Source organism: Corvus moneduloides, chromosome 1, assembly GCF_009650955.1.
Source record: "Corvus moneduloides isolate bCorMon1 chromosome 1, bCorMon1.pri, whole genome shotgun sequence".
Taxonomy (NCBI): Eukaryota; Metazoa; Chordata; class Aves; order Passeriformes; family Corvidae; genus Corvus; species Corvus moneduloides.
In genome coordinates, this window is record NC_045476.1 from 8,857,866 (window position 1) to 8,885,533 (window position 27,668).

Below are 27,668 nucleotides of genomic sequence, written 5' to 3' on the forward strand. Positions count from 1 at the left end.
GATACTCCAGAGGCTCAGTGTCAGAAATTCTGTCTTCATGAGATGCACTGTGATGTGCTGCAACCTCTCAAGGAAAAAGGAGAACCTCTTCTGTTTAAAGAGTTTAAGATTTAAACTAGTCAAATCACTAAAACCCCCCAGTAATACAGCAAATATTCCTGTGCTTGCAGGGTCATGGAAGAGGGAAGCTGATGGGACTTTGTCCACCTGACTTCTCTATAAAATGAACAACAGGAACATGGAAATATAGCTGAGAGCTGGACACTAAGTTAATCTGTCCTCGTCAAAGACCAGTGCTGTGTGGTGTTCCACTAGTGACATGGGGAGACAATATGACTTGGAGATGATCATGGGAGAGAAAAAATGCCAACAATTTCACTTAAAGTACAACTGGAGCACACATAGACATCTTACACTGCTGTTACTGTAGCTAGTTCAGACACCAGTAAAGAAAACAGCAGTTGTGGACATAGGAGACATACTCACTTTGTTTGCCCATCATCAAGATTATTTTATCACTTTTTAACTTGTAATTTTACTGGTGCTAGCTCAATTATATTTATTGGTACACCCCAAAACTCTAGCCTTTTTAAAAATAATTATTTCTACATCAGAACACATACAATGGATGGGTTTTATTTGTCTATACTAAGGCAGTGACAATGCAGATGTCTGCATCTCTTCCAGTCATCCAGACTCAATTTCTGAGAAATGTTTCGATGTGATGAATCATTTAATCCTGATTTAGCTGTCGCAAAAAGGCCAAATTGTGCTCAAGAAATGCATTTTCTTTCCACTGACTAAAGAAAGAAAGCCCAGATCACACTCAGATAATTTATGTGAGAGATGTCTTAAGTCCACATACAAATCTCAAACAACTTGTACTTGATATATAACCAGCACAATTTATACTTCTCAGGAAACCCACCCTGCACAGTATATGGTGGAAAGAGGATGGGAGCTGTCCCTTCTGTGGCTCTCTACAGCTGAATACGGATACTAATGTTTTGAGGGGATCAAGGATCTTTCCACTCATTTTTCAAATAGACAAAATAAGAGTACCTTGTCTAGTGGCTTGTGACACCACCCAACACCAGGATTCCAAGTTGGCTGTTAAGTACCAATCATTATTTTAATAATGAGGAATAAAAAATGAATTATCAAACATTGTAAGTACCACACACGAAGGTAGAAACAGAGAGTTTGGGCTCTGCTTTGATTTATTCAATGGTAATGCCATGGCAGTTCAATACATGAGCAAGACAAAGGGATGCTTGCAAGAGTGTTGTTTATAGTCACTCAATCTCACCCAACAGTGTTAGTAATCTTCCTCTGGAATAAGATTAATGATGAACAAGTGACATCAAATAACTGAAGAGATATTCTTTACTATTCACATAAAATTACTTTCCCTGCTAATGTTTCAACACAATAGGAGGAGGAAGAGGACAAGAAAGGGAAGATGTTCATGAACATTATTCATTTCCACCTCACTTTGACAACACTGCACTAAAAAATCCAAAACATAAATATGAACTTTTGACACCTGAGATCTTGGGCTACCCAATATTTTTATAGGAGGCTTTGCAATGAGCATTGCCACAGAGTGCTTGAAGAATTGCAACTCTGAAACCTTCTGGCTTTGCAGAAGGTACACAGGTTACATGCAGTAAATGTGGTCTCTCACACACCTTAAGCTAAGCAAGCACTCAGGATAAGCCCTGTTCATTGAACAGCAAAAGTGTTTGAACTAATCACCAAAGGAAATGTGTGAAATGTTTTCAAATGGATAAAGGAGAAAGAGCAGACAGTGATTCATCAGTATTTAGCAAACAGATGTCAGGGTGACTCTCCAATAAGAATAAAGTGTGAGATCAGTAACTTCAGGATCTTTTTTTTTAAAACATAGTGTTTTATCCAGACTCTCTGATTTAGTGTGCCATGTCATTATCTTGCTGTCTTGGAGAGTTTATCAGGGGGTGAGACATGTTAAGGCTTTGGTAGTGAAAAGGTGGTGAGCCTTTGTATTTGCACTTAGAAAAAAGAAGTGTGCAAAAAAGGTCGTACGTGTTTTTCTGCATACATCAGGAGTTTGCACCCATGTGTGCTTCAGTTGCAGCATCAAACATTCATATTGACAATGAACAGATTGAGCTTGTCTATGCCTGTTATCACCTCAAAGCTTCTAGGAACTAGCATAATAGCTCTTCAGAAACAGGCAGGGGAAGAAGAAAAGAAAAAAAAAACCAACAGAATACCATGGACACCAGATTGTTATGTTAACAATGAGCAACTATGGGGAAAATGCTGAATCTACAGCATTTTTTTTTTTTTTGGCAAACTGCATATTGATTATGTGAGAAGCAGGAAATAAAAGTAAGGAAGGTATGTCAGAAAAGAAAGATACATAAGATCAATCTAACAAACAAGAAAGAAAGATGAATGAAGAAATAGGAGAGGAGAGGGGTTGTAATAAGGAAGTGAGAGAAAAGACAAATGCTGTTACTAGCTACTGCAATCTGGCCAAGCTACAGCTCGTCATCATTTTAAGTATCTACAATAGCTGCTGCTGAATGCTGAACTGCTTTGCATTTGCTATTGCTCCAGCCAAGCCAGAGCTGAAAGAAAAGCAAAATGTATAGATGGATACAAGTGGCAGAGGAGGCTTCCTAAATAAGAAGGTTTATATTAACCTGTAGCTCAGGAGAAACACAGCACAGTGTTGTATTTTATATACACATAAAATATAAATTATAAAATGTAGAGGATAGAGCATAAAGGACATGATATAAGCTAACACACAAGAGTCTGCAGTATATAAATCTTAATTTACAGACTGAAAAAGCTAAGTTTTGGTGTCTACACATAAATATCTTCATGTAAAGTTAATGGAGCTTGATTTAGCCAGCTAAATACGAATATATTTTGGACTGTTTGAGAAACTGTAGCGTAGATGAGACATTGCACAAGGATAACAGAGAGGACACAAGACCCAAAGACTTGTACCCTATTAGACCAGCATCTGAAGCTCACATAGGATACACAGTGGCATCCTAAAGCTATTCATTTCACTGTAAATACGAATACCAACTTTTGGCCATTGCACAGCTCTCCTCATGTCACTGCACTGACTGGCTTCTCACTGGCTGTATCAGGGGCTTTGACACCCGGCTCACATGGAGGCAGCTACATGGAGACACTTAAATTGAGGCATCCTAATCTACAATTTCACACATTCATGCCCAGAAAACTTGGTTTCAACACCTCAGTGTAGGTTTCTACTGATATTTGAGTGTCCTAAGAACACTCGGGCTAGCAGGCAGGAGCATCCCGCAGAGCTTGTGTTATACCTGCTAGTTCTGCCTAGATACCTTGAGTACTTACAGCATCTCAAACACTGGATTCCTGTGTTTAAATGACTGAGTTGAGCATAAAATAACATTACTATCTGGATTATTTAAACAGTGACCAATACTACAGTAGTATGTCATCTCAATCTTCTACTTCTCTCACAGTGGCACTGCAACTTGATGGAAATATATTATTTTTGTTGTTAGATGGAGATTGAAAGCTTGGCAAAGTAAGACTCACATCTTTCCTCTGTCTTTTGTTTCCTTTTAATCAGATACTTCTGAAGGAACAGAACCAACAAACAAGGCTGCAAACAAGGAATATGGGCAAATTTGGGTTGTCCAAATCCAGGCCTCACAGAACAAGGCAAATCTTACAGCAATCAACCTGGCACATTCTGCCTGGATCATAATTCTCTTCCTTCTAGATTTAGACTGATCTATTTTTTTTTTTCCCATACAAAGCACTACACAGAACTCCACTGAATTAAGAAAGTGAAGAACTACTGAGGAAAAGTGGAGCAATCCGAAGACTATGAAAAATCATAATCTGCTGATTATCATTATTTTGCCTACAGATGATCTGCAGAAAGTGGAACTTTTCTTTGCTCTGAACTGCTCAAGTTCATTCATTTCAGAGCACAATTTGTACATGCACCCGTAATATGGGTAATGCACACAACCCTCTGCTCAGGTGTTCCCATCTTTGGTGCACAACCCCTGGCTGTGCTCTAAAGGCAAGCCAGCCTCAGATCTGGGTGCATGTTTTGCCTGTAACTGCTTTGCTTTCCTTTAGAGGAAAGCCAAAGCACAGAGATAAGCAGGTTGCTTTAATGTATACCATGACCCATGGACACGGCTATGGTGGACAGTTTTTGATAGATGTTCACTGCAAAAAGTTGTTTGCCAAATGTTTTAAATACCTGTATATATTCATGGTATACATAAATAAAACATACAGTATTGCCTCTATTGAGATGGGTTTATTTTTCAGAGATGCAAAAAGAGAATAAAAATTTGGAAAGCTTTTCTTGAGCTGCTCATGTATTCATACATAAAATAGGCATCACTAAATTATAGCACTAAATATAAACACCATGTGCCCTAAATTATAGCAATCTGCTTGTTGATTGGATAAAAGGATACAGTTTTGTTAGGTCCAGGTAACTTGAATTGTTAGTATTTTTTTAACTTGTAATTAGTTAAGCGTAGTGTCAAGGTGTTCTGCTATCAAGTATTTTAAAAGCTGTTTGTAAATAGAAAAGTTAGGTGTAAGAGTAGTCTATGATAAAATTGTGATAATAATTAAATCAGTTATATAATCAGTAAAAATAATATTGTATTACTTCAAGACTGGTTCAGAAAGAAAAATGCAAAGCAAATACAACACGATATTAAAGCTTCTTTGAAGCCTTTCTAAGATGAAATCTTCTACGTGAATTGGCAACCTTGTTCTACCTTGTCAAGGTGATTATGAATATGAAAGGAGTAAGGAAACACTAATAAGGCATTACTCTGTGAGAATGCACTGAATACAGCATAATAACTTTGTAGAATATCAAAAGCATATCAGGTTTGCTTCTTCATACATTATGAAGCAAATCTATGGCTTTTTTTGCTATAGTTTTCATGCCTAACACAGTTAAAAAAAAAATGTGGACAAACTGGACTTTCTCATCTCAGTCTAATCTTAGAGTCTAAAATAACCACTGCCTCATCAAAATTTAATATTGTTTAAACTCTATGCCATACTTTCCACCCATCAACAAAGTAGCAAGTAGTTTAAACATATATAACAGGACAGCTGTTTACCAGTGCACAGCAACTTCAGAAAGTGAAGGCAGGTAATTTTGTGCAATTCAGTCAAAAAGGAAAATTCCCAGTGCACGAATATTTGTAATAGAAGTTTCCACATTGAAGAAAAAAAGCAAATATATCATTTTACCCTTTTAAATGTACTAGAATATTTTTTGTTGAAACTTCAGATAAATTGCAGTCACCCTATCCATGTCCAAATTCCTTCACAGGCAGCATTGATTCAGTCTAGACCCAGGTATGGGAAAAACAGGCATAAAAACATGCCATGGAAGAAGCAATGGAAGAGCAACAAAGGCTGGCTGATACATCCACATGGTACAGTATGATGAAAAGAGAATCTGTCACCATCCCTGAGGGTATTTAAAAGACATGTACACGTGGTACTCAGGGATGTGGTTTAGTGGTGGCTTGGCAGTGCTGGGTTAATGACTGAATTGATGATCTTAGAGGACTTTCCCAACCCAAATGATTCTGTGACACCCAAGCTAAAAATCTCTGCTCTTTAGCACTGTCAGAGCCATGATACTTCTGGATTCAGAGGTAGAAAAGTCTACTCTGAAGGTTTCTATCTTATAGCTCATTGTATAATGAAGACACTTATAGCTTCATTGTATCATGAAGTTTCTACTTATCGAATAACCAGCACCAATTTCTGGCAACATCTGTAGCTCCTATGCTGTCTCTCTGGCAGCAACAAAAACCAGCCTCATTTACGAGCAGGAACTTGAAATATCTTAAGATGGTCTGACTGTAGGTCCATATTGATAGAACACTTTACACAGGAAGATTAACTTGGATCGATACATATTTGCATGGAAAATTTTCTCTTCCTATCATGTCAGTTAAGTGCTGTTTTTTTCAGGATGCAAAAGGGCACAGAAAGCTTGCACTACTTCAATTTTCATGGTGACTACTTTAGAACTTCTCAACAGGCCTGATCCCAAAACACATAGAAGTCAGCAAACTGCTGTTGTTGCCCCAAAAGGCTTTTGACCAGCACCATATTTACTTGGGAGAATTAATACTGCCAAGTTGCTCTAATCCACTCCTGAGCAGCAAAGTATTGCAGAAACAGCCACTACATAAACAAAAGAGACAAAGCCTGCTGAAGCAAATATGCAAGGACTGATGGGCTCAGTGAAATTATCATGTCCTTCCAAAGAATCTTCACTCTAAATCTGTCTATGACATTTACTTAACGTGTTACCTGTCATTTCCCCATTTCTAAAGGAGGAAAAGTACTTGCCCAAGGCTCTCTTAGGGAAAATTAAGGTTTTCAGGGCACTTTAAAAATTAAACCAGCTATATATGTTTGCCAAGCTATCCAGCTGGATTGTGGGCACACTGATTGAGAGAATTTTGGTTGCTGTAGACTGTGCATATATTCTCAGTTTCATTTTTGTTTCATTGGTTGCTTAATGAAATATGTGTCCATACATTACTAATGTAATCTATGAGATATATATATGTCTGCATAGGAAAAGTATGTTACTTTTATTTCAAGCTCAAAAGGTGGCTGCTTACAGGAAAGAGCAGATTCTAGGAATATAAGCATCGGTTCCTTTTTTTAATCACTATTTTTATTTTTCTCTTTTTATCCTAAGCCTTGCAGAGAGAAGCCAGTTTGCAGACTTATCCACTGAAGCCTAAAGGGGCTCCTTCAGTACCGCTGAGTATCTGATAAACAGATCTAGCTCTGTCTATAGACTGCTGGTATTACTGCTGGATGGACAAGAGACCAACTTGTCTTGGTCAGAAGAAGAGACTTCTATTGAATAGCTACAGATGCCACTCTTGTACAGAAGTTATATTCCAGCACTGAATATATGGAATTTTGTGAGACAGCACAGCTGCAGCACCGGTGTTATGTGGCACAGTTATGCATTTTTGTAGCACATAAGCAACTTACAAGGAGATAAACAGGGTCTGATATGACAACAGGACACACATCCAGCCCACAGTTGTAGCCACAGCTTTCTAGTACATCTAAAAAACACTCCACATTGTTTGCCTGCCATCTGCAGCTTTCACACCACTGTGCAAAGGATATTGGGGAACGTATCAAGAACTTAAAACACCATGATGCAAAGGGAGGTGTACATACAAGGTACTACAGCCAGTGAGCGGTTCTTCTGGACATTCTCCTCCTGCTGTGCAACAGCGCTGTCGTTGGGCTCAGCCTGGTAGGCGCACAGAGCTTCCCACTCCTTCTCCAGACGATTCTTGTTTTTCAGGTGATCTTCCATGTAGGACTGGAATTAAAAGGATACTGCATTAAGCATTGACTTAGCTAGGCTGAAAGCTAAGCTAAAAGGATGTTTCTCAAAGCATGGGAATTCTGAGATTTGGGGGGAAAAAAGGCTGTTTTAAGGTTAATTTATTTACTTAAGAGAGTTAACTTCAAGCTTATTTGTGCTATAAAAAATGAGAACGATAAAATATTCCTAACAGAGGAAATGCATGAAACCTCTGGTTACTGAGGTTTAGGAGAAAATTATTTCTTCTTCAGTACCTAGAAAACATAAGTCCAAATGTCTCTTTCATTAGGCAATGGAAAAGAAACAAAGTTCCATTGACAAAAATTACTAAAAACAACGACTCCTCTCAAAACAAAGGCTTTTACAACTAAAGCTCAAGCACATATGCACATCACAACAGTGATAAAGATGTTGAAAATAATGTAAAAATTGCCGGGCTGAACTGTCACAGCTCAAGGACTGGGTCATCAGAAACTCATCTTGCAGACAAACTGGCAAGGAGCGAGCCTTGAACTGAGGAGGTGTTGCTAATTAACATTAACATATGTTGTTAAAGATTGTACATTACATTCAGTTAACAGTACTAGGAAAAGCATCACCAAAGAAAACTGTCTGTGGCAAGAATGACGGCCCATCAAAGTATATTGGTGCAGGTCTTAAGCTTTTGCAGATCTCCCAAGGCTAGAGATCCAGTCCAAAAGTGGATCAGGAATTCAGTTCCTTTTTTTTTTGAGAAAAGTGAACCAAAACCCTTTTCCTTCACCCCATGGATCAGAAAATAAACCAAGTATGTAAGGAAAAGAAAGCAGAAAAGAGGAAGGGTGCGGGAACCCAGAAATCTTCCTCTCCCTTTAACACAAAATTAAGAAAGTGACCACCTGGTACTGTAAGCCTACTTACACAGCCTCATTACCTTGCAGAGCCTGCAATCTGCTCCTACAACAAGCAAGAGAACCATCTCACATTACACCCCTGTCCATATTTGTAAATTAGACTCCATACTGCCTTTACTAGGTAGGTTGAAATTAACATTCTTAAACACATTTAAAAAGGGACAGACTGTTTAGGAGACAGGCTCAGGGCTGGGGTCAATAGCGAAGCTTCTGGCCCAAACATCAATCACAGCGGTTATTGCTGGAACCTTCACTAGTACAGCCCAATCTGTAGCAAACCTTGTCTAGAAAAAGCTCCCAGAAAGGATTCACTGTAAAGCATAAAAAGCACTTTAATTGCTTAGAAAACCTTTCCTGTAGACAATCTCTGTGATGTTGAATTGTTCTTCCTGAATGTGCTTTAAAGAAGAAAGGCTCTCATGCCCTCTTAACAGGTTTAACAGAAGGTGTAAAAAGCTTGCAGCTTGTCCTCTGCCAAACAGGAGCTCTGCAAAGCTGTTGTGCCACTGTGCTTCCCACCTGGCTGGCAGGGCAGGATGCTGCTCCCTCTTGCAGCTTGAACAGTTTTTTGATGACAAAAGAGCACCTGACACACAGCTTTGTTTGGTGCAGGGCTTGTTGGGCGCCCGTGTCCTTACACAAGGTTTGTAAATCAAACCTGGTACTGAAAAACCAATTCAAGAAGTGACGCTTCCAGAAGGGATGTCTTTAAGGACATAGAAAGATATTGCATTAGAAGAAAGATTTCTAAAGAAGGTAAAAAATAGTGGAATTGGCCTAGATACAATCAAAACACCTACTGTGTGATTGCTTTTTTCTACAACGAAGGAAAAAGCACTGCAGTAGACAGAGCTGTGACCTGACGGATGCAGAGCTGGGAGAGCGCCGTGGCCCCGCTGTGTGTCAGGGTGTGGGTCAGGTAACATGTTCCCAGCATTAACTTGCAAGTTAACAGAAGGAAACCATCCTCAAATAGTTTGTTTGTCCTTGTCAAAAGCCTGTTGCTACTGGGGAAAGGAGGGAGGCTAAAATCCTGTTCTTTTCTCCTAGCAAATCTGTGCCTGGATATGTACACTGAACAACAACAAAAAAAAAAAAAAAAAAAGAAAAAAAAAAAAAAAAAAAAAAAAAAGATAATCCCTCCAGAGCAGAGACTTGCTGGTACATAAGAATTTTTATGAGGCAAAGCAAAAAAATAGCAAAATCTTCCAATACCACAGAGCCAAGACTGCTGGCTTCAGAGTAGCTGTTTAGCATGCAGCAGAGATCAGGCAGTCAAGGACCAGCCCGTAGCATCTTCCCATTTTAAACCACATTTTTATAATCTGATTCATTTTGACATGCCCATCACCAATGTCCCACAGACTTCAGGGACATTTTATGCAGATATACAGATCTGCCAACACTGAATCTCTCCAAAATACTGGTACGTCCACAAAGCTGTAGGAAAGGGCCATGAACATTTGATTCCAAAGGCAGGGCTGAATGTAGTAAGGAGCTTTTTGTTGACTCCAACTTGCCTCTTTGAAGATTTCAAGGATTGCATTTTAAAAATAAATTTAATTTCCTTTTTAAATCATCAAATCTGACACAGTTAATGTTAAGTTTAGAGTTAAGGTAAATTGACTGCTTTTACTGCACATGAACTTTTAAATAACTCACTGCTCCTCAGAAGCTTTTACTTTCACCTTCATTTTTCAGATAATCTTGAATGTAAAGATAAATGAATTTTCAAATGAAAACATTGAAATCTTTACTTTAACCAACAATTTTTTGTGTGGTTTCCATTCCTGGATCACATGTATCAGATTCACAGGGCACTTCCTGACAGACCTTGTAGAGGGTTTGACTATTTGAATGCACCCATGGAAGGCTCTCCACAATATGAACGTCTGCTTTACACACATTTTTAAAAGCTACTGAGAAAGAAGCTGCTTTAAAACATTCAGGAGCCAGACAATTCCCTCAGTGTTAAGTAATCTTTCATTTACAGTCCTTCAGAGCCCCTATGCTCATCCCCATTTTGCTAAACAGAAGCTTAGTGATTTTGAAACACTCTCTTGGGAGATGCTGGATGCATTAAATTGAGTGGAACTTCTGATATTTTAGAGATTGTACGTCTACTCAAATCCACTCCTTAATTAGGATGTTTTGATGAGACATTCTGCAGTGTTTGCCTGGTACAAAAGAAATTCATTACCAACATGTCAAACACGCACATGATTGTCCTTGTCCCAGAGCAGCAGGTAAAATAAATAGAGGTTGTCACCACTGTTATTGCAATGCTCCTCAAGCCTGCTGAAAAAAGCAGAGGTCGAGTTTCACCAGTATGTGCATGAGGCAAGTCCTGTAATCCCAAGTATATGCCATTATTCAAACAAACTCCATCTGCTTGCACAGGTCTTTTGATGCACCTTAAATTCCATTAATCCTATTTTCCTTCCACAGGGCCTCACCTGCAACGACAACTGGTAGCCCAGTTCATGCTTTCTCTTGTTTAGACAGAGGAGATACTCTTGCTACCAAACATGCTGTGGGGATAAGGAGGATGTGCTGACATTATGTGGACAGAGTGGATGTGCTATAAAATCTATTGTTACTGTGAGACATGCGAGTTGTAAGGCAAAAGAGGCGCTTTCAGCCAGAGGATGAGAAGCTGTCCCAGGGACAATGAATGGCCAAAAGAGATGGTGCCAGTGACACATATTAAGACAGATTCCATGTGCCTGCACACAGGCACAAAGACAGAGCACAGTAGCCTGGCTTGGCTATGGTAGAACATGGCTTTGTTAGAGCTTCAAATCACTTCAGGTTTGTTGTTGTTGGTGGTTTTTTTATTCTTTTTGTTTTTCAGGAGGAGTGTCCAATCCATGCTCTATGACTAAATAAGGTTAAAAATATAACCATTAAATTCTAATTGACTGGTCAATCTCTAAATCATAGAACTATGGAATAATTTATCTTGGAAAAGTTTCTCAGATCATTGAGTCCAACTGGTAACGCAGCACTGCCAAGTCCACCACTAAGCCATGTTCCTCAGTACCAAATCTATATGTCTTTTAAATAACTCCAGAGATGGTGGTGACTCCATCACTGCCCTGGGCAGCCTGTTCCAGTGCCTGACAGCCCTTTCAGCAAAGAAATTTTCCCTAATACCCAATCTAAACCTCCCCTGGCACAACTTGAGGTCATTCCCTCGTCTCCTATCACTTGTTACTGGGGTGAAGAGACAAAATACTTTCTTCAGAGATAATATGGTTTGCATCTGTCACAATATTTGTTTTAAAAATGCCTATTTTATTAGCTGATGTTCAGTTACCACAATTATTTTTGACAACATACTTCCAATATGGTACTTGAGTAGAAACCCTTTTCATGACTGAGGATGCATCTTTCGGTGAAAAGATGTGCAGCTCTCAAATCGACAGACCTTGACAGGTCTAATCGAATTTCAAATGTCAGCTGAAGACATGGATGTGAAATTATCTTAATCCTTGTGAACAGTGACCGCTCAAACCCACAGTGTTCACCCAACAGTGTAGGAGCCACTGCTTTCAAACTGCTGCTGCTTTTGCCAGGGACGCAGAGGCCCAGGCAGTGCTGTCATGCTTCCCTGGGTTCCTCAGAAGGAATGTGCAGAGGAGAGAATTTGTCTTTGCCATCATATAGCAAATTGTGCAGTAAAAGACTGTACTTGAAAAAGTTTGTTTTGTATTCTCTCCAGTTAATTTAAGCAACGGCTTTTTTCGCTTTTTTTCCTTGCAGACTCATGGGTTGCATCGTTCTGGCCCAGGATGCCCTAGAATTCTTGCTCCTCTGTTTCAACTTCTTTGTGTTCTTTAGTACACATTGCATTGACTACATATAAGAGGAACATTTTTCTGCATAAACCCAATTTGCTTTCAACACCACATATGGTTTTGTCCTTCCTTCCTTTTTCTGGCTTAATACCTTATATTAGTGGCTTCACAGTAAATTTCTCTGTTCCCACTCATATTACTCACAGAGCTATAGAATTCAGAGACAGAAGAAGCCTATCTGATTACCTGCTTCCAGGCCTTCAAATAATGTCATTTCTTGTACTACACTAGAATCTTTCTAACATTTGGCTGCTCTGTATCTAAAGCAGAAGCCTAAAGCACAGCTCATTATTACTTCTTGGGACTCTAACTGTTTTGAACTATACACTGTATACCTGGAAATATACAAATATTTTCAATAAGGAATACTAGTTCTCATTTGAGATGGTTTCTTCAGAGATGTCAACAATATTGCTTTTCTATTTCAAACTTAATTTGTTACTCATTTTCACCAAGCCATTTATTTTAACTTTAGTCTGCTTGCTCATAATATTGCTGTTCTCCATAATTCCTGCTTGTATATATCCCAGTGTCTTCACAGATCATGAATTAATGGATCTATGCAAATTATAGATATGTCTTCTTGCGACTCTTCAAAGATAATTTATTTGTTGCATGTGTTTTCAGGTTTAACATTTTCAGACTTTTGAATTACTCCTCTGTTATCACATCTGTGCAGAACTTTAGACTGTGATAAAAGCCATTGTCACTTGCACTCACTTCCACATCATTATTTAAAAAGTTAAATATAACTGGATCTAAGAGCAATTCCTATACTCTGCCAGACACTCCTAGACATAGCTTTCGATCATTACTTTTTGTATATCACCCTTTTGCTCCATTTCAATCCACATAATTATCCTCTAAAAAATTGACAGTAATTTTTCAATTAACTATTCATGAGACAGTGTCAAGACTTTATTAAAATCTTTATGTATTACATCTGTTGTTTTCACTTCACCTACTTGGCTTTGTAGTTTTACTTAAAAGCAATCAGGTTTGTCCAGGCAAGATTTACTCTTTATAAAATTATGCATATTCTTACTCATTGTTTAGCTATCCAATGGAAAGGGTGAAAGAGATTAGCAGACACACAAAGGAAGGACTCCAGCCTTCCCCATCCTCTTAAATGACACCCTTACATCTTTTTTCCTTTTATGCCCTTGAAAAATCTCTCTCCAGATAATCAGCAACTCCTTTTTCAATATGTGCTCCATTATTTTCTAGGGCTGGAGTCTGGACTTGGGGAATAGCAACAGAAAGGTTCATTTCTCTTCTATTTTCCTTCTCCCCACTCCTCTTTTATAAAATGATCACTTTATTCTTCTATTTTGGTGCACCCAAACTTGTCCAGACCTGATCAGATAAAGCTCCCTGAGATCAGTGTCACTATTAGAACCTTGAGCCATATTCAGATCCCGCAGAGCATCATAATGTTTTTTCCACATTTTCTAAGCATTTCTCACTTCCCAGCATGGTTTCATAGTAACACTGAAGTTACTTTGGAGTCTTGTTTGCAGAAGATCTGACTTTGTCCCTGAGCTGCCCTGGTGTTCTTGCGCAGACAGAAGGCTGGGAGTTCACCACACGTGTTTGCATGAAGAGACTTTCAGTGGTGCTGAAACATGGGAGCAGAGCCAAACTATGCCCATGCTTTCCTGCCTTTCTTCCTAGCAAAGCAAACCTTAAATAAATAGAGGATGCACTATCTCAGCCAATTTCAGTCTTTCCATCGACTAGCATGTTAAGAACATCAGTTTTCTCCAATAGTTGTTCCATGGAAGCCCCACAGTTGTTTCTGACGTTCTAATCCAACCAACCCACAATAATGCAGAGCCTGTAAATCTTACCAAGAAAGCTCCATCTCTGAAGCATCAATCCATAACTGTCAGAAACACGAGCTTTAGTCTAGAATATCAAGTTTTCAATATTAACTGCAAAGAAATGTGACTTTATTGGGGTAGTTATATTTGGCTTATATAGACATATAAAATGAAAAATTCTGTTGTGGTAGCTCATTGTCAGTATCTCACAGAACTTGTATCTGGAAGAAATCTCAGTGAATTACTATCTGGCTATAAAGTCTCACATGCTTTCAATCCTGGGGAGTGTTCTGCATCCACTGCTTTACTGCAAGCAGGATTTCATCACCTGATTAGTCAGTCATTTCAGGCTGAAGGCTCCTTTCTTTTTTCTGTCGTGTCTTGTGCCATCTCAGATCTCCTGCTTACAATAACCACAAATGAAAAAAAATATAGGAAATAAAAAAGTGGGAATTTGTATTTTCTCTTTGTAAAAGACCCTGAGAAATTATTTTTCCTCCTCCATGTTTGCAGCCATATTACTACCATGATATGTTTTGATTTAATGTTTCTCATATTCCTCAGAACATGATTACACCAGTGAAAAAAATATTTTTGAGGCTTTTCAGTTATGTACTGAAAAATACCATGGAGCTCTACTTGTAATTTGGCATAAAACACTACTAATATCATACATAATATGGTAGGTGATGAAGGAAAACTAAAAAAAAAAGACAGAGGGAGGCATTTCACTGACAAAGCAACTATTCAGTGTGGTTGAGAATAATATCCCTAGATTGCTTCAAACAGGTTGCATTATTAGGAAATAATTTAACTTCCATGGTGATACCAGCCAACAATAAAAATGACATTCCATAGTTTCAGTTTCATATTTTTAGATGTAAAGCTCATTGTAAACACCTAAACGTGGTCTTAGAGAGCAGTTGTGCTTTCAGCATGCCATCTAAAATAATGTTAAATTACTGTTCCTGGTTTGCTAGAGAAGTATCACCTTTGCACAAGGAGTGCAAGGCATTATCTACCAGACTGGACCAGTGAACAACTTTTGCAAGAATGGCTGTAATTCACAAGTATATTAGATGGCCACCTATCTTCTGTTTACCTAAATTAATATAGCCTTGATGCAGTGTATATCACCATCTCTCCCTCTCTTAATGCTCTGATAATAGAGTTTTGTAACCTGTAAAAGGATTACATCAATCCAATCAGCAGGTGCTGGGATCAGTGTGTGTCACACAAACACTTGCTAATCCCTTTTCTTACAGCTCCCAGCTGCCAAAGGTGTTCAATGAAATCCCAGTGAAATGGATGGATACAACCTGGTGTGGACTGACACAGGTTGTCATCTCTGGAGGAAATCTTGGAAAACACAAGTGATGTTAAGCATTGCTAAAAACTGAATGGTGCAGGCAAGTATACTTTTAAAAAGAAATTCAGGTAAGAAGTTAAACATTAAAAAAATGGAATGCTTAATTATGAAGTTTTTACTCTACCTGGCTCTCTAAATATAGCAGAAGATAAAGAAATTCATTCTACAAGGAATCCCTTCTCAAGGAATATCAGCTACTTAATGGTGTCTTCTAGGTCTTAAAATAAAACCACCCTCATCTCCTCCTCCTTACCCCCGTTCTTGAAATCTAAATTATGCCTATGAAGTTTCACCCCTGCAATTACTTTGCTTTAAATAAACCTCAACAAAAAAGAGAAGATGATTGCCATAAAAGGAATATAATTTTCTCCCTTACAATCCCTGTATTTCTATAGCACGTTCTTGTCCAACTGTCTGAAAGTGCTCACATTACTTCTGCAGGGGAGGCAAGTATCACTGCTGCTTCACAGATGGGGGATGAAAGGGCAGAAACACCAAAATGAATTTCCCAGGGTCACAGAATATGCTCCTAAAACACTAATTTTTGCAGGAATATTCTTGACAGATGTTTTTTCCTTACCCCATGATCATGTTTATAGAGATGGCTAAAGGTCAGGCAACATTAATGAATCCATATCTGATAACATTTTTATCACAAGTATACCAAATATTCTGAATGTGATGGAATTAGTACAGGTTTTTGGTTGGGGGTTTTGTTTAGAAGTACATGGTTTAAGTGGCTGGTGAGTAGATGAATTTATGCACATGTTGAATGTTGTTTATATGAATACATGCTAAGGTAAATAATATATATGTAAAAGGTGAATTATCCAGAATCAGTTTCTAAAATTTCTGTACTTCTTATAGTAGATTTCACTACAGAAATCTTAAATAATAAACAGCCTTTAAAAGAAGACTATTCAAAAATTAAGGTCTAAACCTCTTAGCCAAATACTGTTATTTCACAGCACGGGATATGTTGTGACATTTCTTAAAGCCAAAAATAAATCCAAAACAAGGAAAGACTCAGCCCAAACCTCCCCATTAAAGACAGCTCTGCAGTACAGGAACTGGTGCCAAGGAGAGTGTCAGCTGAATTCGTCAGCTGAGACATTTTGGGAAGCATTTCTGGTAGCTTTGCTAAAATGTAAAAGCACAAGCTACACAGTTGAATAAAAACTAGCTGGAAAACTGAACAAAAATATACATATCAAGTCCTTTGACTCTTTTTGATAAATATTGACACCCAACACCATTCTCACAGGAAACTGCTATTTTCTTCTAACACAATCAATTTTTCAGATGATCCTTTCTCGCTTCATTTTCTTACTAATGTTTTGAACACCATACCACAATCCAAGACATATCTATGATTCATTTATATGTCTGTTGTGTGTCTGAAATGAAAACTTAAAAAATATATTACTGCACACTAATTACCTGGCTGAAAACACAAAACCAAATTTCCTGGCTTCTTCTTCTCGTAGCCCTGCTAACTCAATTAAGCATCTAAATTTGGGTTCTCTGTTGGGTACTGTATTTTCAAATTTAAATTTTAATGAATTAAAGTCTGTGTTTCTTTTCAGAGCGCTTGCATAGTCATCTTCATTTACTATATATATATGAATTACCAAGAGATAAATAAAGAATTCTGAAAATGTCATGTTTAAAAATAATCTTCTCTTCAAGTGTAGTCAAGTTCTTCAGAGGTAATGAAACCAGTAAAACCCAAGCAACCATGACCAAGCATATCCAAATGATACAGAACATGATGTGATTTATAGATAGTCTGGAAAAATAAGACTGTGTTAAACACTGGCCATCTTGAGGGTAGAAAGGAAAATATTACTTTTACAGACATAATACCCCTACTAGAGCAAAGGGATAAGTACTTACTTACTGCTACTCTTAAACCTGTGAATAAAAGTGAAAAGGTGCTTCTCCAGGAAAAAAATAATAACTCATAAAGGAAAACCCCTCTGCTTTTCAGTGTGGGTTTGGGGTTTTTTTGGGTGGTGAGGCAAGGTAAGATATCAAATTGATAGAGTTTGTGCCTAAACACACAAGAGGTTGTAGAAAATTGAGAACATGCAATATGAAATCCAAGAAGTCTTGCAACTCATGCTATACCCACAGCCCACAGGCAGACTACGCATATAAGAACAAGTGACCACATGGTCACCTCTGAGAAAAAGCAGGGAAAGAACAGACTGGATAATCAGCCTTTTCCTTAGAAAACTCCTGTAACAGAGACAGGACACTTCAAACTCCACAAACACCTTCAATGATCAAATCCTTGCTCTCAGGACCATTTTGGAACCATGTCCACTACCTAGGAAGTTCCATGTTTGCACACAGCAAACCACAGAGAAGCAACCCAGTTAGTGAACTGCCAGTTCCGTGGATGCAGAGCAAACTCAGTGCAAGAGTAAAAACCAAGAGCTTGACTATAAAAGACAGCTCAGAAAGCAGGTTGGATGAAACATTGGTTTTTTGATGGTTAGACTTGATATTCGAGGTCTCTTCCAACCTAAATGATTTTATGATTCTGTGACAGTAAGCCATGAAGAAACTCTTTTTTCACAGAAGCCCTTCCAGGACTTAAAAGAGCCTGCGGGAGAAGACACTTCTGCCCTACCCCTTCCATGTCACACTCACAGCCACGTTGAAACAACATGCAGTAGGAGAATAAGCAACATTGGCTGTGAGAAAGATGCAGCTGGCATCTACCCAGCTCCCAAATCTAGAGGAAGTGTCCCATTTTTCAGGTAACCTTTTATCTATGCACCATGGGATTTTCAACTGAGGCTGGCCTAGCTCAGAGATTCTCAAATATTTTTCTCATGAAAGCATTCAAAAGGGATTGTGAAGTGATGGTAGAAAAGCTTTAGAAGTGCATAAGCTGAAGACACTCTGCCTGCTCCTGGGACTCTTGGGTTTCCATGGAAGCCAGTAAAGGATAACACTTTAAAGAAGTTTGAGGAACACTGGTCTAATCCACAGATGAAAATATTTGAAGTGACAGAGGGCAAAATAAGAACAAGGAAAAAACAATGTGAAAGAGGACAGAAGAAGAAGAAGCCAAGAACAGACTGTAGAGGTCAACAAAGAAGTGAAATGATGAAAGAAGACACTATACTGCAAAGGAAGAAAGTCAGAAAAACAAAAACTGGAACATGGCTAAATAAGAAAATGCTATGGGAAGAAGTAAATTTTGGTCATAGCTGATAACTCTCAACATTTCCTTGCATGCTGTTTCTTTCCCTTGCAACCCTTTCCTTCAAATGCTGAACAAGGAGAATACATTGAGGGAGTGAGAGTAGTAGCTTTGAGTAGACAGTAAAAGTACAGCTGACTGTTAAACAGAAAGAAAAAGAACCTAAAATTTGGTGCATGTGCATGATTGCTAAGGATTTAGCAGATTGGGCATATATTCTTGAAGAAAACTTTTATCAGTTCAGAAGAGACTCAAAAAATGTGTGGAAGGCACCCTTTTCCATCGCAGAGGTTATTTACTATAGACTGCACATCCTCAGTTTGGTTTTCACAAGTTTTTCCAGTATGTATTTAATATCTTTCAGTCAGCTCTCCAAATATGGAATATTTTGCTCTTAGATAATGAGGTGAAAACCAAACTCACAGAATGAAATCTGGCAAATCCAAGTCCAGAATTCCTTTATACTTTCATGTCTTAAAAAAGAGTAATGAGTGACAAAAAAGGGCAAAAATATTACCCTTCAATACAATCCTTTTTCTGTTAAAGCCAACATGATGAGTTGTGAGAGCACAGCACTGGGACACCAGTGAATGGGGGTCTACTTCTGGCTCTGTTTCCAACCTTAAGGTTTGTCTTGGTCAAGATGCTTCCCTGTCTGTGCCTGAGTTTCCTGGACTAAAAAGACAGGATAATGATATCAACCTTTAAAAAGAGCTTTGAATCCACTGATCAAAAGTAGTGTATAAGCATTGGCCTGTTATTATTTTGGTTACTGAAGTGAGTTGAAAGGATACTGGTGACTTTAATCAAAATTTCTTTTATCAGGCCCCAGAATCCTACCTGAAGGACAAAGTTTCTCAAAATTCAGTTGTAAGGACACCATATGGTAAGTTGAAGGCTGGTGCATACCTTCAGATACCACAGAGTTTTCCAGACTACAACAGATCTACAAATGACACAAAAGTAATTTCTGGACTTCCAGAAGAAATAGTGTACTAGGCACCATTAGTAAATTTACTATAGCAACTAGACACTATCATGATGTTTTTAATTAAACTGGTCTAATGCAAACAAAGACACCAAAAGGTGAAAGGAGGCAATGAGGAATGAAGAAAGCACTTTTCTCAGGCAGGTATTACACACACACAGCCAGCAGAAGGACACCCCTCTGCTGGGAGCCAGCACTGCCCTGGGCACCTTAGGTTGCTGTGGTTAATAAACCCAATGTTTCCAGGTGCCTTCCCCAGCAGCAGATAAAGCAGTAGATAAATAGCTGCATCAGAAATACTCCTTCACTTAGAAAGCCTTGGGTTTGGGTTCTGCATTAGCTCCATCCTTGAAAAATTCCATCTCTTAAGTCCACCCCAGCCTACCACACTGGCATGGTGACTGTCTCTTATTGTCATGGTCTACATAGTTTGTTATGATTCTTACAGATTAAGAAGAACCCCTGATGCCTTTGACCTAACACATAATTATAATACATACAAAACATGATTTATGATGAAAGTGCTTCTCTGGGTATCATTACTGCATGCTATTTACCAACTGCTATGCTTAAGCTGAAGTTCCTTTGGTATTGTCTGATGCAAGAAGTGAATGTACACTCTAGGACACTTCCTGCTCCAATAGCACTCCATCTGCAAGACTGTTCCAAGGAACATTGTAGGACTACAGATAAAAGGTCAGTTCTGTAACCTGCAGTTTTCGGAGTGAGCCCAGTGAAGTTCCATGTGGTCCACACAGAGGTAAAGCTTGGAGTAATCTCATGGTAGAGCAGGTACATTGAGGGTTTGTTGTGTTGATGGTACTGCTATACATAGTCCACTCATGCAAATAATGTCTTAAAGCATTTAAATGGTCTCTATCTATTCCACTGGTAAAATTTGTCACTGGCAAAGACATGTGACATCTTTTCCATTAGCTTTTTTCTGTAATGTGACACAGGCAAATTAAAAAAGTTCTTTAACATACATCTCCTTCAGTACTGATGTGGCTGAGACCACCGCAAATTAAATTTTATAAATTATCACTGCTGTGCTTTTCACCATTTATGTCACTATATATTCACAATTTCCTCATCCCAAGGAGCACAAATAGCCTTGTCAGCTTCATTTGTACACTCCTGTAAGAGACAAAAATTGCAAATATTGCAATGAAAGGTTTTAAAATTTAAAATGCCAAACAGTTTTTCATTAAAGCAGAGAAGTTGTATATATTATATCTCTGCTCCAAAATATTTATCTATACCTATAGAGGACACCATTGCTCTACATGGTATTTGTACACAAGCATGCATGTGGGTATAAAGCACCCACCACTGAACAGTCATGTCAAGGCACATGATCCTAATAAAAATATACAAAACCCGAAAATATACTGATATTTAAAGGAATAAGAAGGCCTAAATAAACATGAAGTAACACTGTGTCATAAAAATATCATCAAGATCTAGGGCCTGATTCTGCGTGGGCTCCCACCCGCTAATCACTTGTCTGCAGACACAGCCGTGGGTGCAATTTCAGCTCTCAGATTTTCCTGCTGTAGCTTTTTTCCCCTTGTTATCTCAGTAGACATCTTCACTTTGGTGAGATGGATATTGAACTACCATCCTGCTACACGTTCTAGGAATATGCACACAGCAAGCAGCTCGGCATCAGCTCACACATGAACAGCCTTAGCTCCCATAAAATATTCATTCATTTAAAAAATATTTGCACCCTGCTGTCAAACTTAGACAAATTCATACTGAGCCTCAGAAAATAGCTGTTTTAATGGTAAATGATGTTCCAGAAACCTCTTTCAGGCTAAACACTCTCGTCAAAATTATTTTAATAAGAAAGATTAACAATTTCAACATTAGCTGCTAATCCCCTTTCATTTGAAACTGTGCTGATAAAATTCTTTGCTTGTCATTCAAATAGTAAGTAATAATTATAGATTTGGGGCCTCCATCTCTTGCTTCATTAATAGTAAATTGCATGGAAGTCTGAAGCATAAAGTCAGCTTTGATACATCTCAGAATGCAATTTCCATAGCTTTCCTTAGCTATGTACAATTAATTACAGAGTTAATAAGGGGAATATGTTAATGAAAGGGAAATTATTCACTCAGACCACCTGGTCTTATCAAATTTCTTTAATATGTTTCCTTCTTTCTGTGAATTTGCATGACAGCAAGAACACAAATCATGGTGTGCGTTGTGCCTTTAGTGTTTTTATTTGCAACCAGCTAAAGTCCACTTAAATTAAATACAGAAAGAATGAAAGAAGTAGTCAGTAGTACACAACTGACTGCACTTGTTTTCTCGAGTTTAGTACCTTTTTAATTTTAAAATAAAACTGCTTAAACGGCTTTATAATTACTAGACTCTCTTCAGTGCTGAAGTACAAATACAATGCAACCAAAGAGGAGACATTGTCACCTTTTATTTTCTTTAAAGAAATGTGCTGCATGTGCACATATTTAATAAAAGATGTACAGAAACGTGCTTCAATTCACTGCACTCTGACAGCTACTAGAACTTAGTTGCTATGTGCAGTAGGGTTTTTGGATGTTCATGGGAATATTCTAGTTGGTACAAACAGCCCATTCAGAAGGTGGTGAACCTTCACATAAATCATCTTAAAAATAACACAGTTGTGATACATAGTCGGAGAAATATATTTTACAGATGGGTCAAATTCAGAAACCAACCATCTTCAACAAACCTTAATGGATTTACTACTGACCAGACAGAGGACAAAAACATTTTAGGACCTGGACACCAGCCCTCTTAGTCATTCCAGAAAGAAAAAGACCAGCGAATAATTCCTAGAGCAATGGCAGGTCATGCTTGGAGGAGGTGATGCTTGTGAGCAGTTTATCACCCCTCCCTTCTGTTCTCAGTTCAATGCAAAGGTCCAACACACAGCCAGCAACAAGAGGGAACTCATAATTCTCCCTTGCTATGAATAGGGTTTTCTTGGCCAGCTTGGCAACCTAAAGCAGCATTAGCTCATGAGTTTAGGAAAAGAGGATAAGAGAGACATGACAGCATTGAGGGAGAGCTGCCAACTAGAAAAAAGTAAGATATTACTCTGGTCTGAAACAAAAGGACAGTTACATAAAGGAGACAAACTCATAGTAAAGTTATGTCTTTTATAAAGACATACTGGGGTAGGGATGTAATATTTCAGGGTAGAATACTTTACCTGGTTTTGACCAAAAAAGTAAAACAGTCCTCTTTCATTGAACAGCAAATACTATGTCATCCACAAGCTAACTTCACAGATTATTTTAATGTTTATCTCCTCATTTAAAAATGTTTCCACAGCTGCGTCGTGGGTGCACATGCAAAATTTTATCACCACAGGAGCATTTTGTCTGTGTCCTACACATCAAATTTTCCAAATACCACCCAAATTCTGTTACCTTACTCAGAAGACACTGCCAAATTATGGTCTAATCTCAGAAGGAGTTGCAAAAAGCAAAGTATAAGTTTTTTTAAATCTTGCCCTGAAGATGAGCATTACCAGACTTTTTTGAATCAGCAGTGGGATTGAACTGTCTTCATTACAAATAACCAGACCATGTCCAGTAACTTCTGCTGGCATGGCCCACACAAAGAGAAAGAGCTCTCCAAAATACTGATGGAGATCTCCTGGGCATCCTAAACTGCAACTGGCACAGCAGTGCAAAAACACAGTACTAATATTATGTCTCTTCTTTAGAAGTATCATGAAGCAAGTCCTGGTTTCACCCTGAACTCTTACATGTTTTGAAAATCTCTGGAGCTGTAGTCCCATTTACCACACGTCACTGGATCTTAGCAGTGCACCATGTCTAGCAACCCATGTGAGTCATTTCTTTACCCCACAGTGAGTCAAAACTCACCACCTTCTCATATCTGAACTCTGCCACCAGCTCAGAAATACTCTGTAACATATATAATCATCTTGGGTCTCCTGCCTGAGAAGTCTTCCTGAACCACACTTTCTCGTATCGTTCTCCTTGTAAACAGGCATTTCCATCTGTTAGATCCAAAATATGATTAACTGCTGTATCTCCCACAAAGAGTTATCAAGGATTTAATGCATGATGTGAGCATGCACAGTGGAACAAGTACAGCAAGAGCACTTCATCACTGAGGATGCATTTGGAGCCAAAAGACAAGATCTCCTGGATGAATGTCCATCTTCACGAGACTCTCGTGAAGTTCATGAGACTCTCAGAAGCAGCGGAGTATCCAGTACCATTCCTTGCCTTCAACCTGAAGTATCAAAACTCAGATCTTTTTCATTAAATTACCATCTCTTGCTACTTGCTACAGCTGATACTTGTCTTGCCTTGACATTACCTGGATGTCCTCTAGAAATGCAGGAAAGCTGGGTGAAACTGAAAAAAGTCCAGATAGCCACCAAGATTTGTTTCAGCCAAGAAAATGATCCTTTCTTTTTACTTGGTGCACACAGTTGCATAACCTAGTTTTGTGTCACATATTTCTCCCAATGTAATGCTTTTTAAATTAGTACTCTAGAACGCTAAGAGAAATGTTTTCTTCATCTTTCTACAAAAAGCCTTAGGGAATTATATAAGTTGGCTAAAAGTGTTCAACCAAAGCAGCTTAAACAAAGCTGGAATGAACACAGTCAAATGACAGAGCAAGATGTAGTCACAGAAATTTGGTGAGTTATTTCTAATCATACATACATTAGGGGAAAATAACTGAAAAGGAAGAATTTAGGGAAAAAAAGATTGTGAAATCAATTTCATACCATGTTCAAGAGGAATGTTTTTCTCAATTTAATACTGACTCTGCAATTGTCATTATTTCCTAAGGCCCATTCAACAAAATTAATACAGAAAATGGAGGGCAACTTATTATGAAACAAATAAAAATGGAAGAATTAAAGGGTAACATGTTCATGAATATTTTTTCTGAGTTTTATTGATGAAATCTATGTAGTACATACATCCATTTATTAGATTTGTGACTCTATTAGTAGAGCTGTTTCCATATGCCACAAGATTTTTTTCACTTTTCTTTGCAGCTTTTCTTTGCTTCTGTATGTCAAGTCTCAGCTTTAAACAAACACAGGCAAATGTTTCAAAATAACTTAAACATTTAGGGAGGAAAAAAAAGATGTAAAATGAAAGGATAAACACTATTTCATCAGCAGAAGATCTTTCAGGAGGCAGCCAGCTCTGCTTGTCCCTAAAAGCATGACAACTCAGGGAGAGATGGGTAAAGATTTTCCCATCCACAGTGTTTATGTCTTTTTGGGGTATTGGCTATCCTGTCACTGAGTAACACAATACACGACAGCCCTTTCCCTTGTGACTCCTCCTGTCCAACTGTTCATGATGAAATGGCCTTTAGGGCCAAAGCCTTCTTGGGACTTAATTTGGTGAGACTTCTACAACTATTTATCCTGGCACAGCTGAAAGATAACTTGGGGTTTAGATCCACTTAGCACATGTGTAAGGAGCTTACCCTTTTAGCTAAACTTCGCCACTGACTTGTTTCCCTTCCCATGTGAGGATTTTTTTCTTCATTTTCTCAGTCACAAGCTTTTTTTAAACAGGGTATTTATATTCTTGAGATGCATGAAGAGGTATTAATGCTGGTAGAAGACGGTGGGAAAAGAAAAAAAATATTAGGAGCCATTTAATAATCAAAAAAATAATTGTGACAAAGACCTTGTTTTCCATACCTGCACTCCTCACCTTTGTCCCTGCCAGCATTAATCACCTCTGCAGCATCTGGGTCCCCAGGCAGTGCACTGCACTCATGCCCTGCGTGCTGCTTCGCTCAGGAAATGTTTAGCATGTACACGGATTAAGGTCAAGGTGGAAAGTACACCTGCTTCTAGCACAGTGCTATTCATCCTTACATGCTGGAGCTTCTCTCTTTATTTAGACAAGTGTGTTTAGATGCCTTTTGCTCCCAATTTTATTGCAGCTTTAAGAATAAAATCAAGGAATTTCAGCAAGATGTAGTACAGGATCTAGCAAATACCTTCTCCTGTTGAAATGTGTCTTCAGTCACTCAGTTCTACACTCTTCCATATTCAATTAAAGGAAAATCTATAGCTGCTATCCTATAGAACTCATTTTAAAAAGAGTTCATTTTAAAAAATGAGAGTGAGTGGAAATTGCTTAGAAACCATCAAAAAGTTACTATTCAGTACAGGATATCAATGTTATCAAAACCCCACAGGTTCAATCTTGGAAACTATTCCCTGTTACCCTTCCCAGTCCTACAGCAATCCTGCCAGTGATTCAGTATCAAAACTAAAGTTGATGCAAAATTCAGCACCTGGGGTTTGCTGGGTTTGGCAGCACCAGGCACCCACCCCATGTGCCCAGCTGAGGTTGTGTCACCTTCTGGGACACAACCTGTCCCAGAACTTTGACAGCAAGTTCTCACAGGAGGCCATCCTTTACTCCTCTGTGGTGAACGTCCTTCTGGTTTTACAGGCATATTGCCAGAGACAAGCAGACTTATATCTCCTAGATAAAAGGCCCTAGATTTCAGGCTCTAGTTCATTTGTTCCCACCACCTCATTCAGCCCAGGTGTGAAACTTTCTTCTCCTTCTGAAAAGTACATCATCACAAACAATCACAGATTATTATTATTTCCAATACATAAAGCAGTTTCATACCCTCAGGGAGAAAAAATACTGAAAAAGATCTTTTGTAAATTCACTTTCCAAAATTCTAATTTATGTATAATGCTCCAAATTTTGCACGTCTGTCTTTACAAGGAAAAAACCTGCAAAACACAGAAAATCACTTCTGCTACTGCAAATTTCCTCTCTTATATGGTATTCAGATAACAACCTCATACTGTTATCATCAGGAGCATACATTCCCTTCTTGCAGTACTGTTCTTGATTTAAAACCTCATTAAAAAATTATAATTATTTTAACCAAAAAAGCATGGTAATACACGAAGCAGATGTAGAATCCAATCCACCTTGGTGCTGAACTTGTGCTACAGTACAAACGAAAGAGACTTCTTCATGTAAGCTGCAAATATCAACTGGATTGTACAGGCACAAAGGAGGTGTCTCAAGAGAAATCCACTCTCTGCCTGATTCTCTGGAGACCTTCATAGCCACCCACTCACTTCATCAACTAGAAGGGGAATTTATGGACTAAAGTCAACGCCAACACTTCATTAAGTGCCTAAAATATTGAACCCAAGTTAGGGAGCCTAAATCTCTCCTGATCACTTTTAAACTCCTGGTTTTCTTGCTGGACTGCAAACGGAATTGTTGCCCTTTATTAGAACTCTTGTAAGCTGAAATATAGATGTACACGTGAGAATAAAGTGGGTAGAAATTTAGTTCTAAGTTCCTATCCTTGTTGTGACCTTCTGAAAAATGTTTTCTTGCAAAACCAGTGGTGACTGAAATGAGGGCACACATCCTGAGTTGTTGCTCATGCTAAAGCCAGCCAGTCAGTGCCACAACCATGACGGCATTAAACATGCTCCTCTGATTACACTTTCCAAAGTGCTTGGATTTTTTAGAAAGACAGAAGCAAAATGCGCCATATGCGCCACTCTCCTGTTGGAAATGTGATGAAAACGACAGTGAAAAGGAAAAAAAAAATCTCTGAATGTTGTTATCGCTGTCCTTCTGGGCCTCCTGAGCCCTCCCTGCTTCCTCCTGCCAACAGCTCAAACCACCTCACAGTGCTGTCAGCAGTGCAGAGGCATCGCCTTTGCTGCACAGGGAAGTGGCAGAAATGCAGGATTTTTCCTTTTGAAGGCTGGTTTCAGTCTAAGTGAGTAGACTGCCCCACAGCCACAGGGCTTGAAAGAGTCCTGGTTTCTCCATACCTCGAGCACTATAAACAATGGGCTAACAAAAAGTGGCAAGCCCTCCAAGAGAACAGTACCTGCGGCCAACCCAAGATCCAACAAACCCTAAGGTGAGGTGACTTAGATATGACTGCAGGTATGACTGATAGCATTTTCCAGCAAATGAAACAGCTTTACAGAAATATTTCTGGCCAATGGTACCTCTGAATACGATTACACAGAGTCATTCAGCAGTCACATACTTCTAAGCTATTTTCATTAAAGTTT

The 27,668-nt window shown here is 38.5% G+C and overlaps 1 protein-coding gene across 4 annotated transcripts in view; it reads right to left on the minus strand.

Annotated features, from left to right (window-relative positions):
* Positions 1 to 27,668, minus strand: part of PTPRN2 (protein tyrosine phosphatase receptor type N2) — a 659,325-nt gene that overhangs the window by 57,133 nt on the left and 574,524 nt on the right. For all 4 annotated transcript variants that reach the window (XM_032099269.1, XM_032099287.1, XM_032099259.1 and 1 more), the window contains one exon: positions 7,273 to 7,420. In XM_032099269.1, coding sequence (XP_031955160.1) covers positions 7,273 to 7,420 — 148 coding nt within the window. The remainder of the gene's footprint in view (positions 1 to 7,272; positions 7,421 to 27,668) is intronic.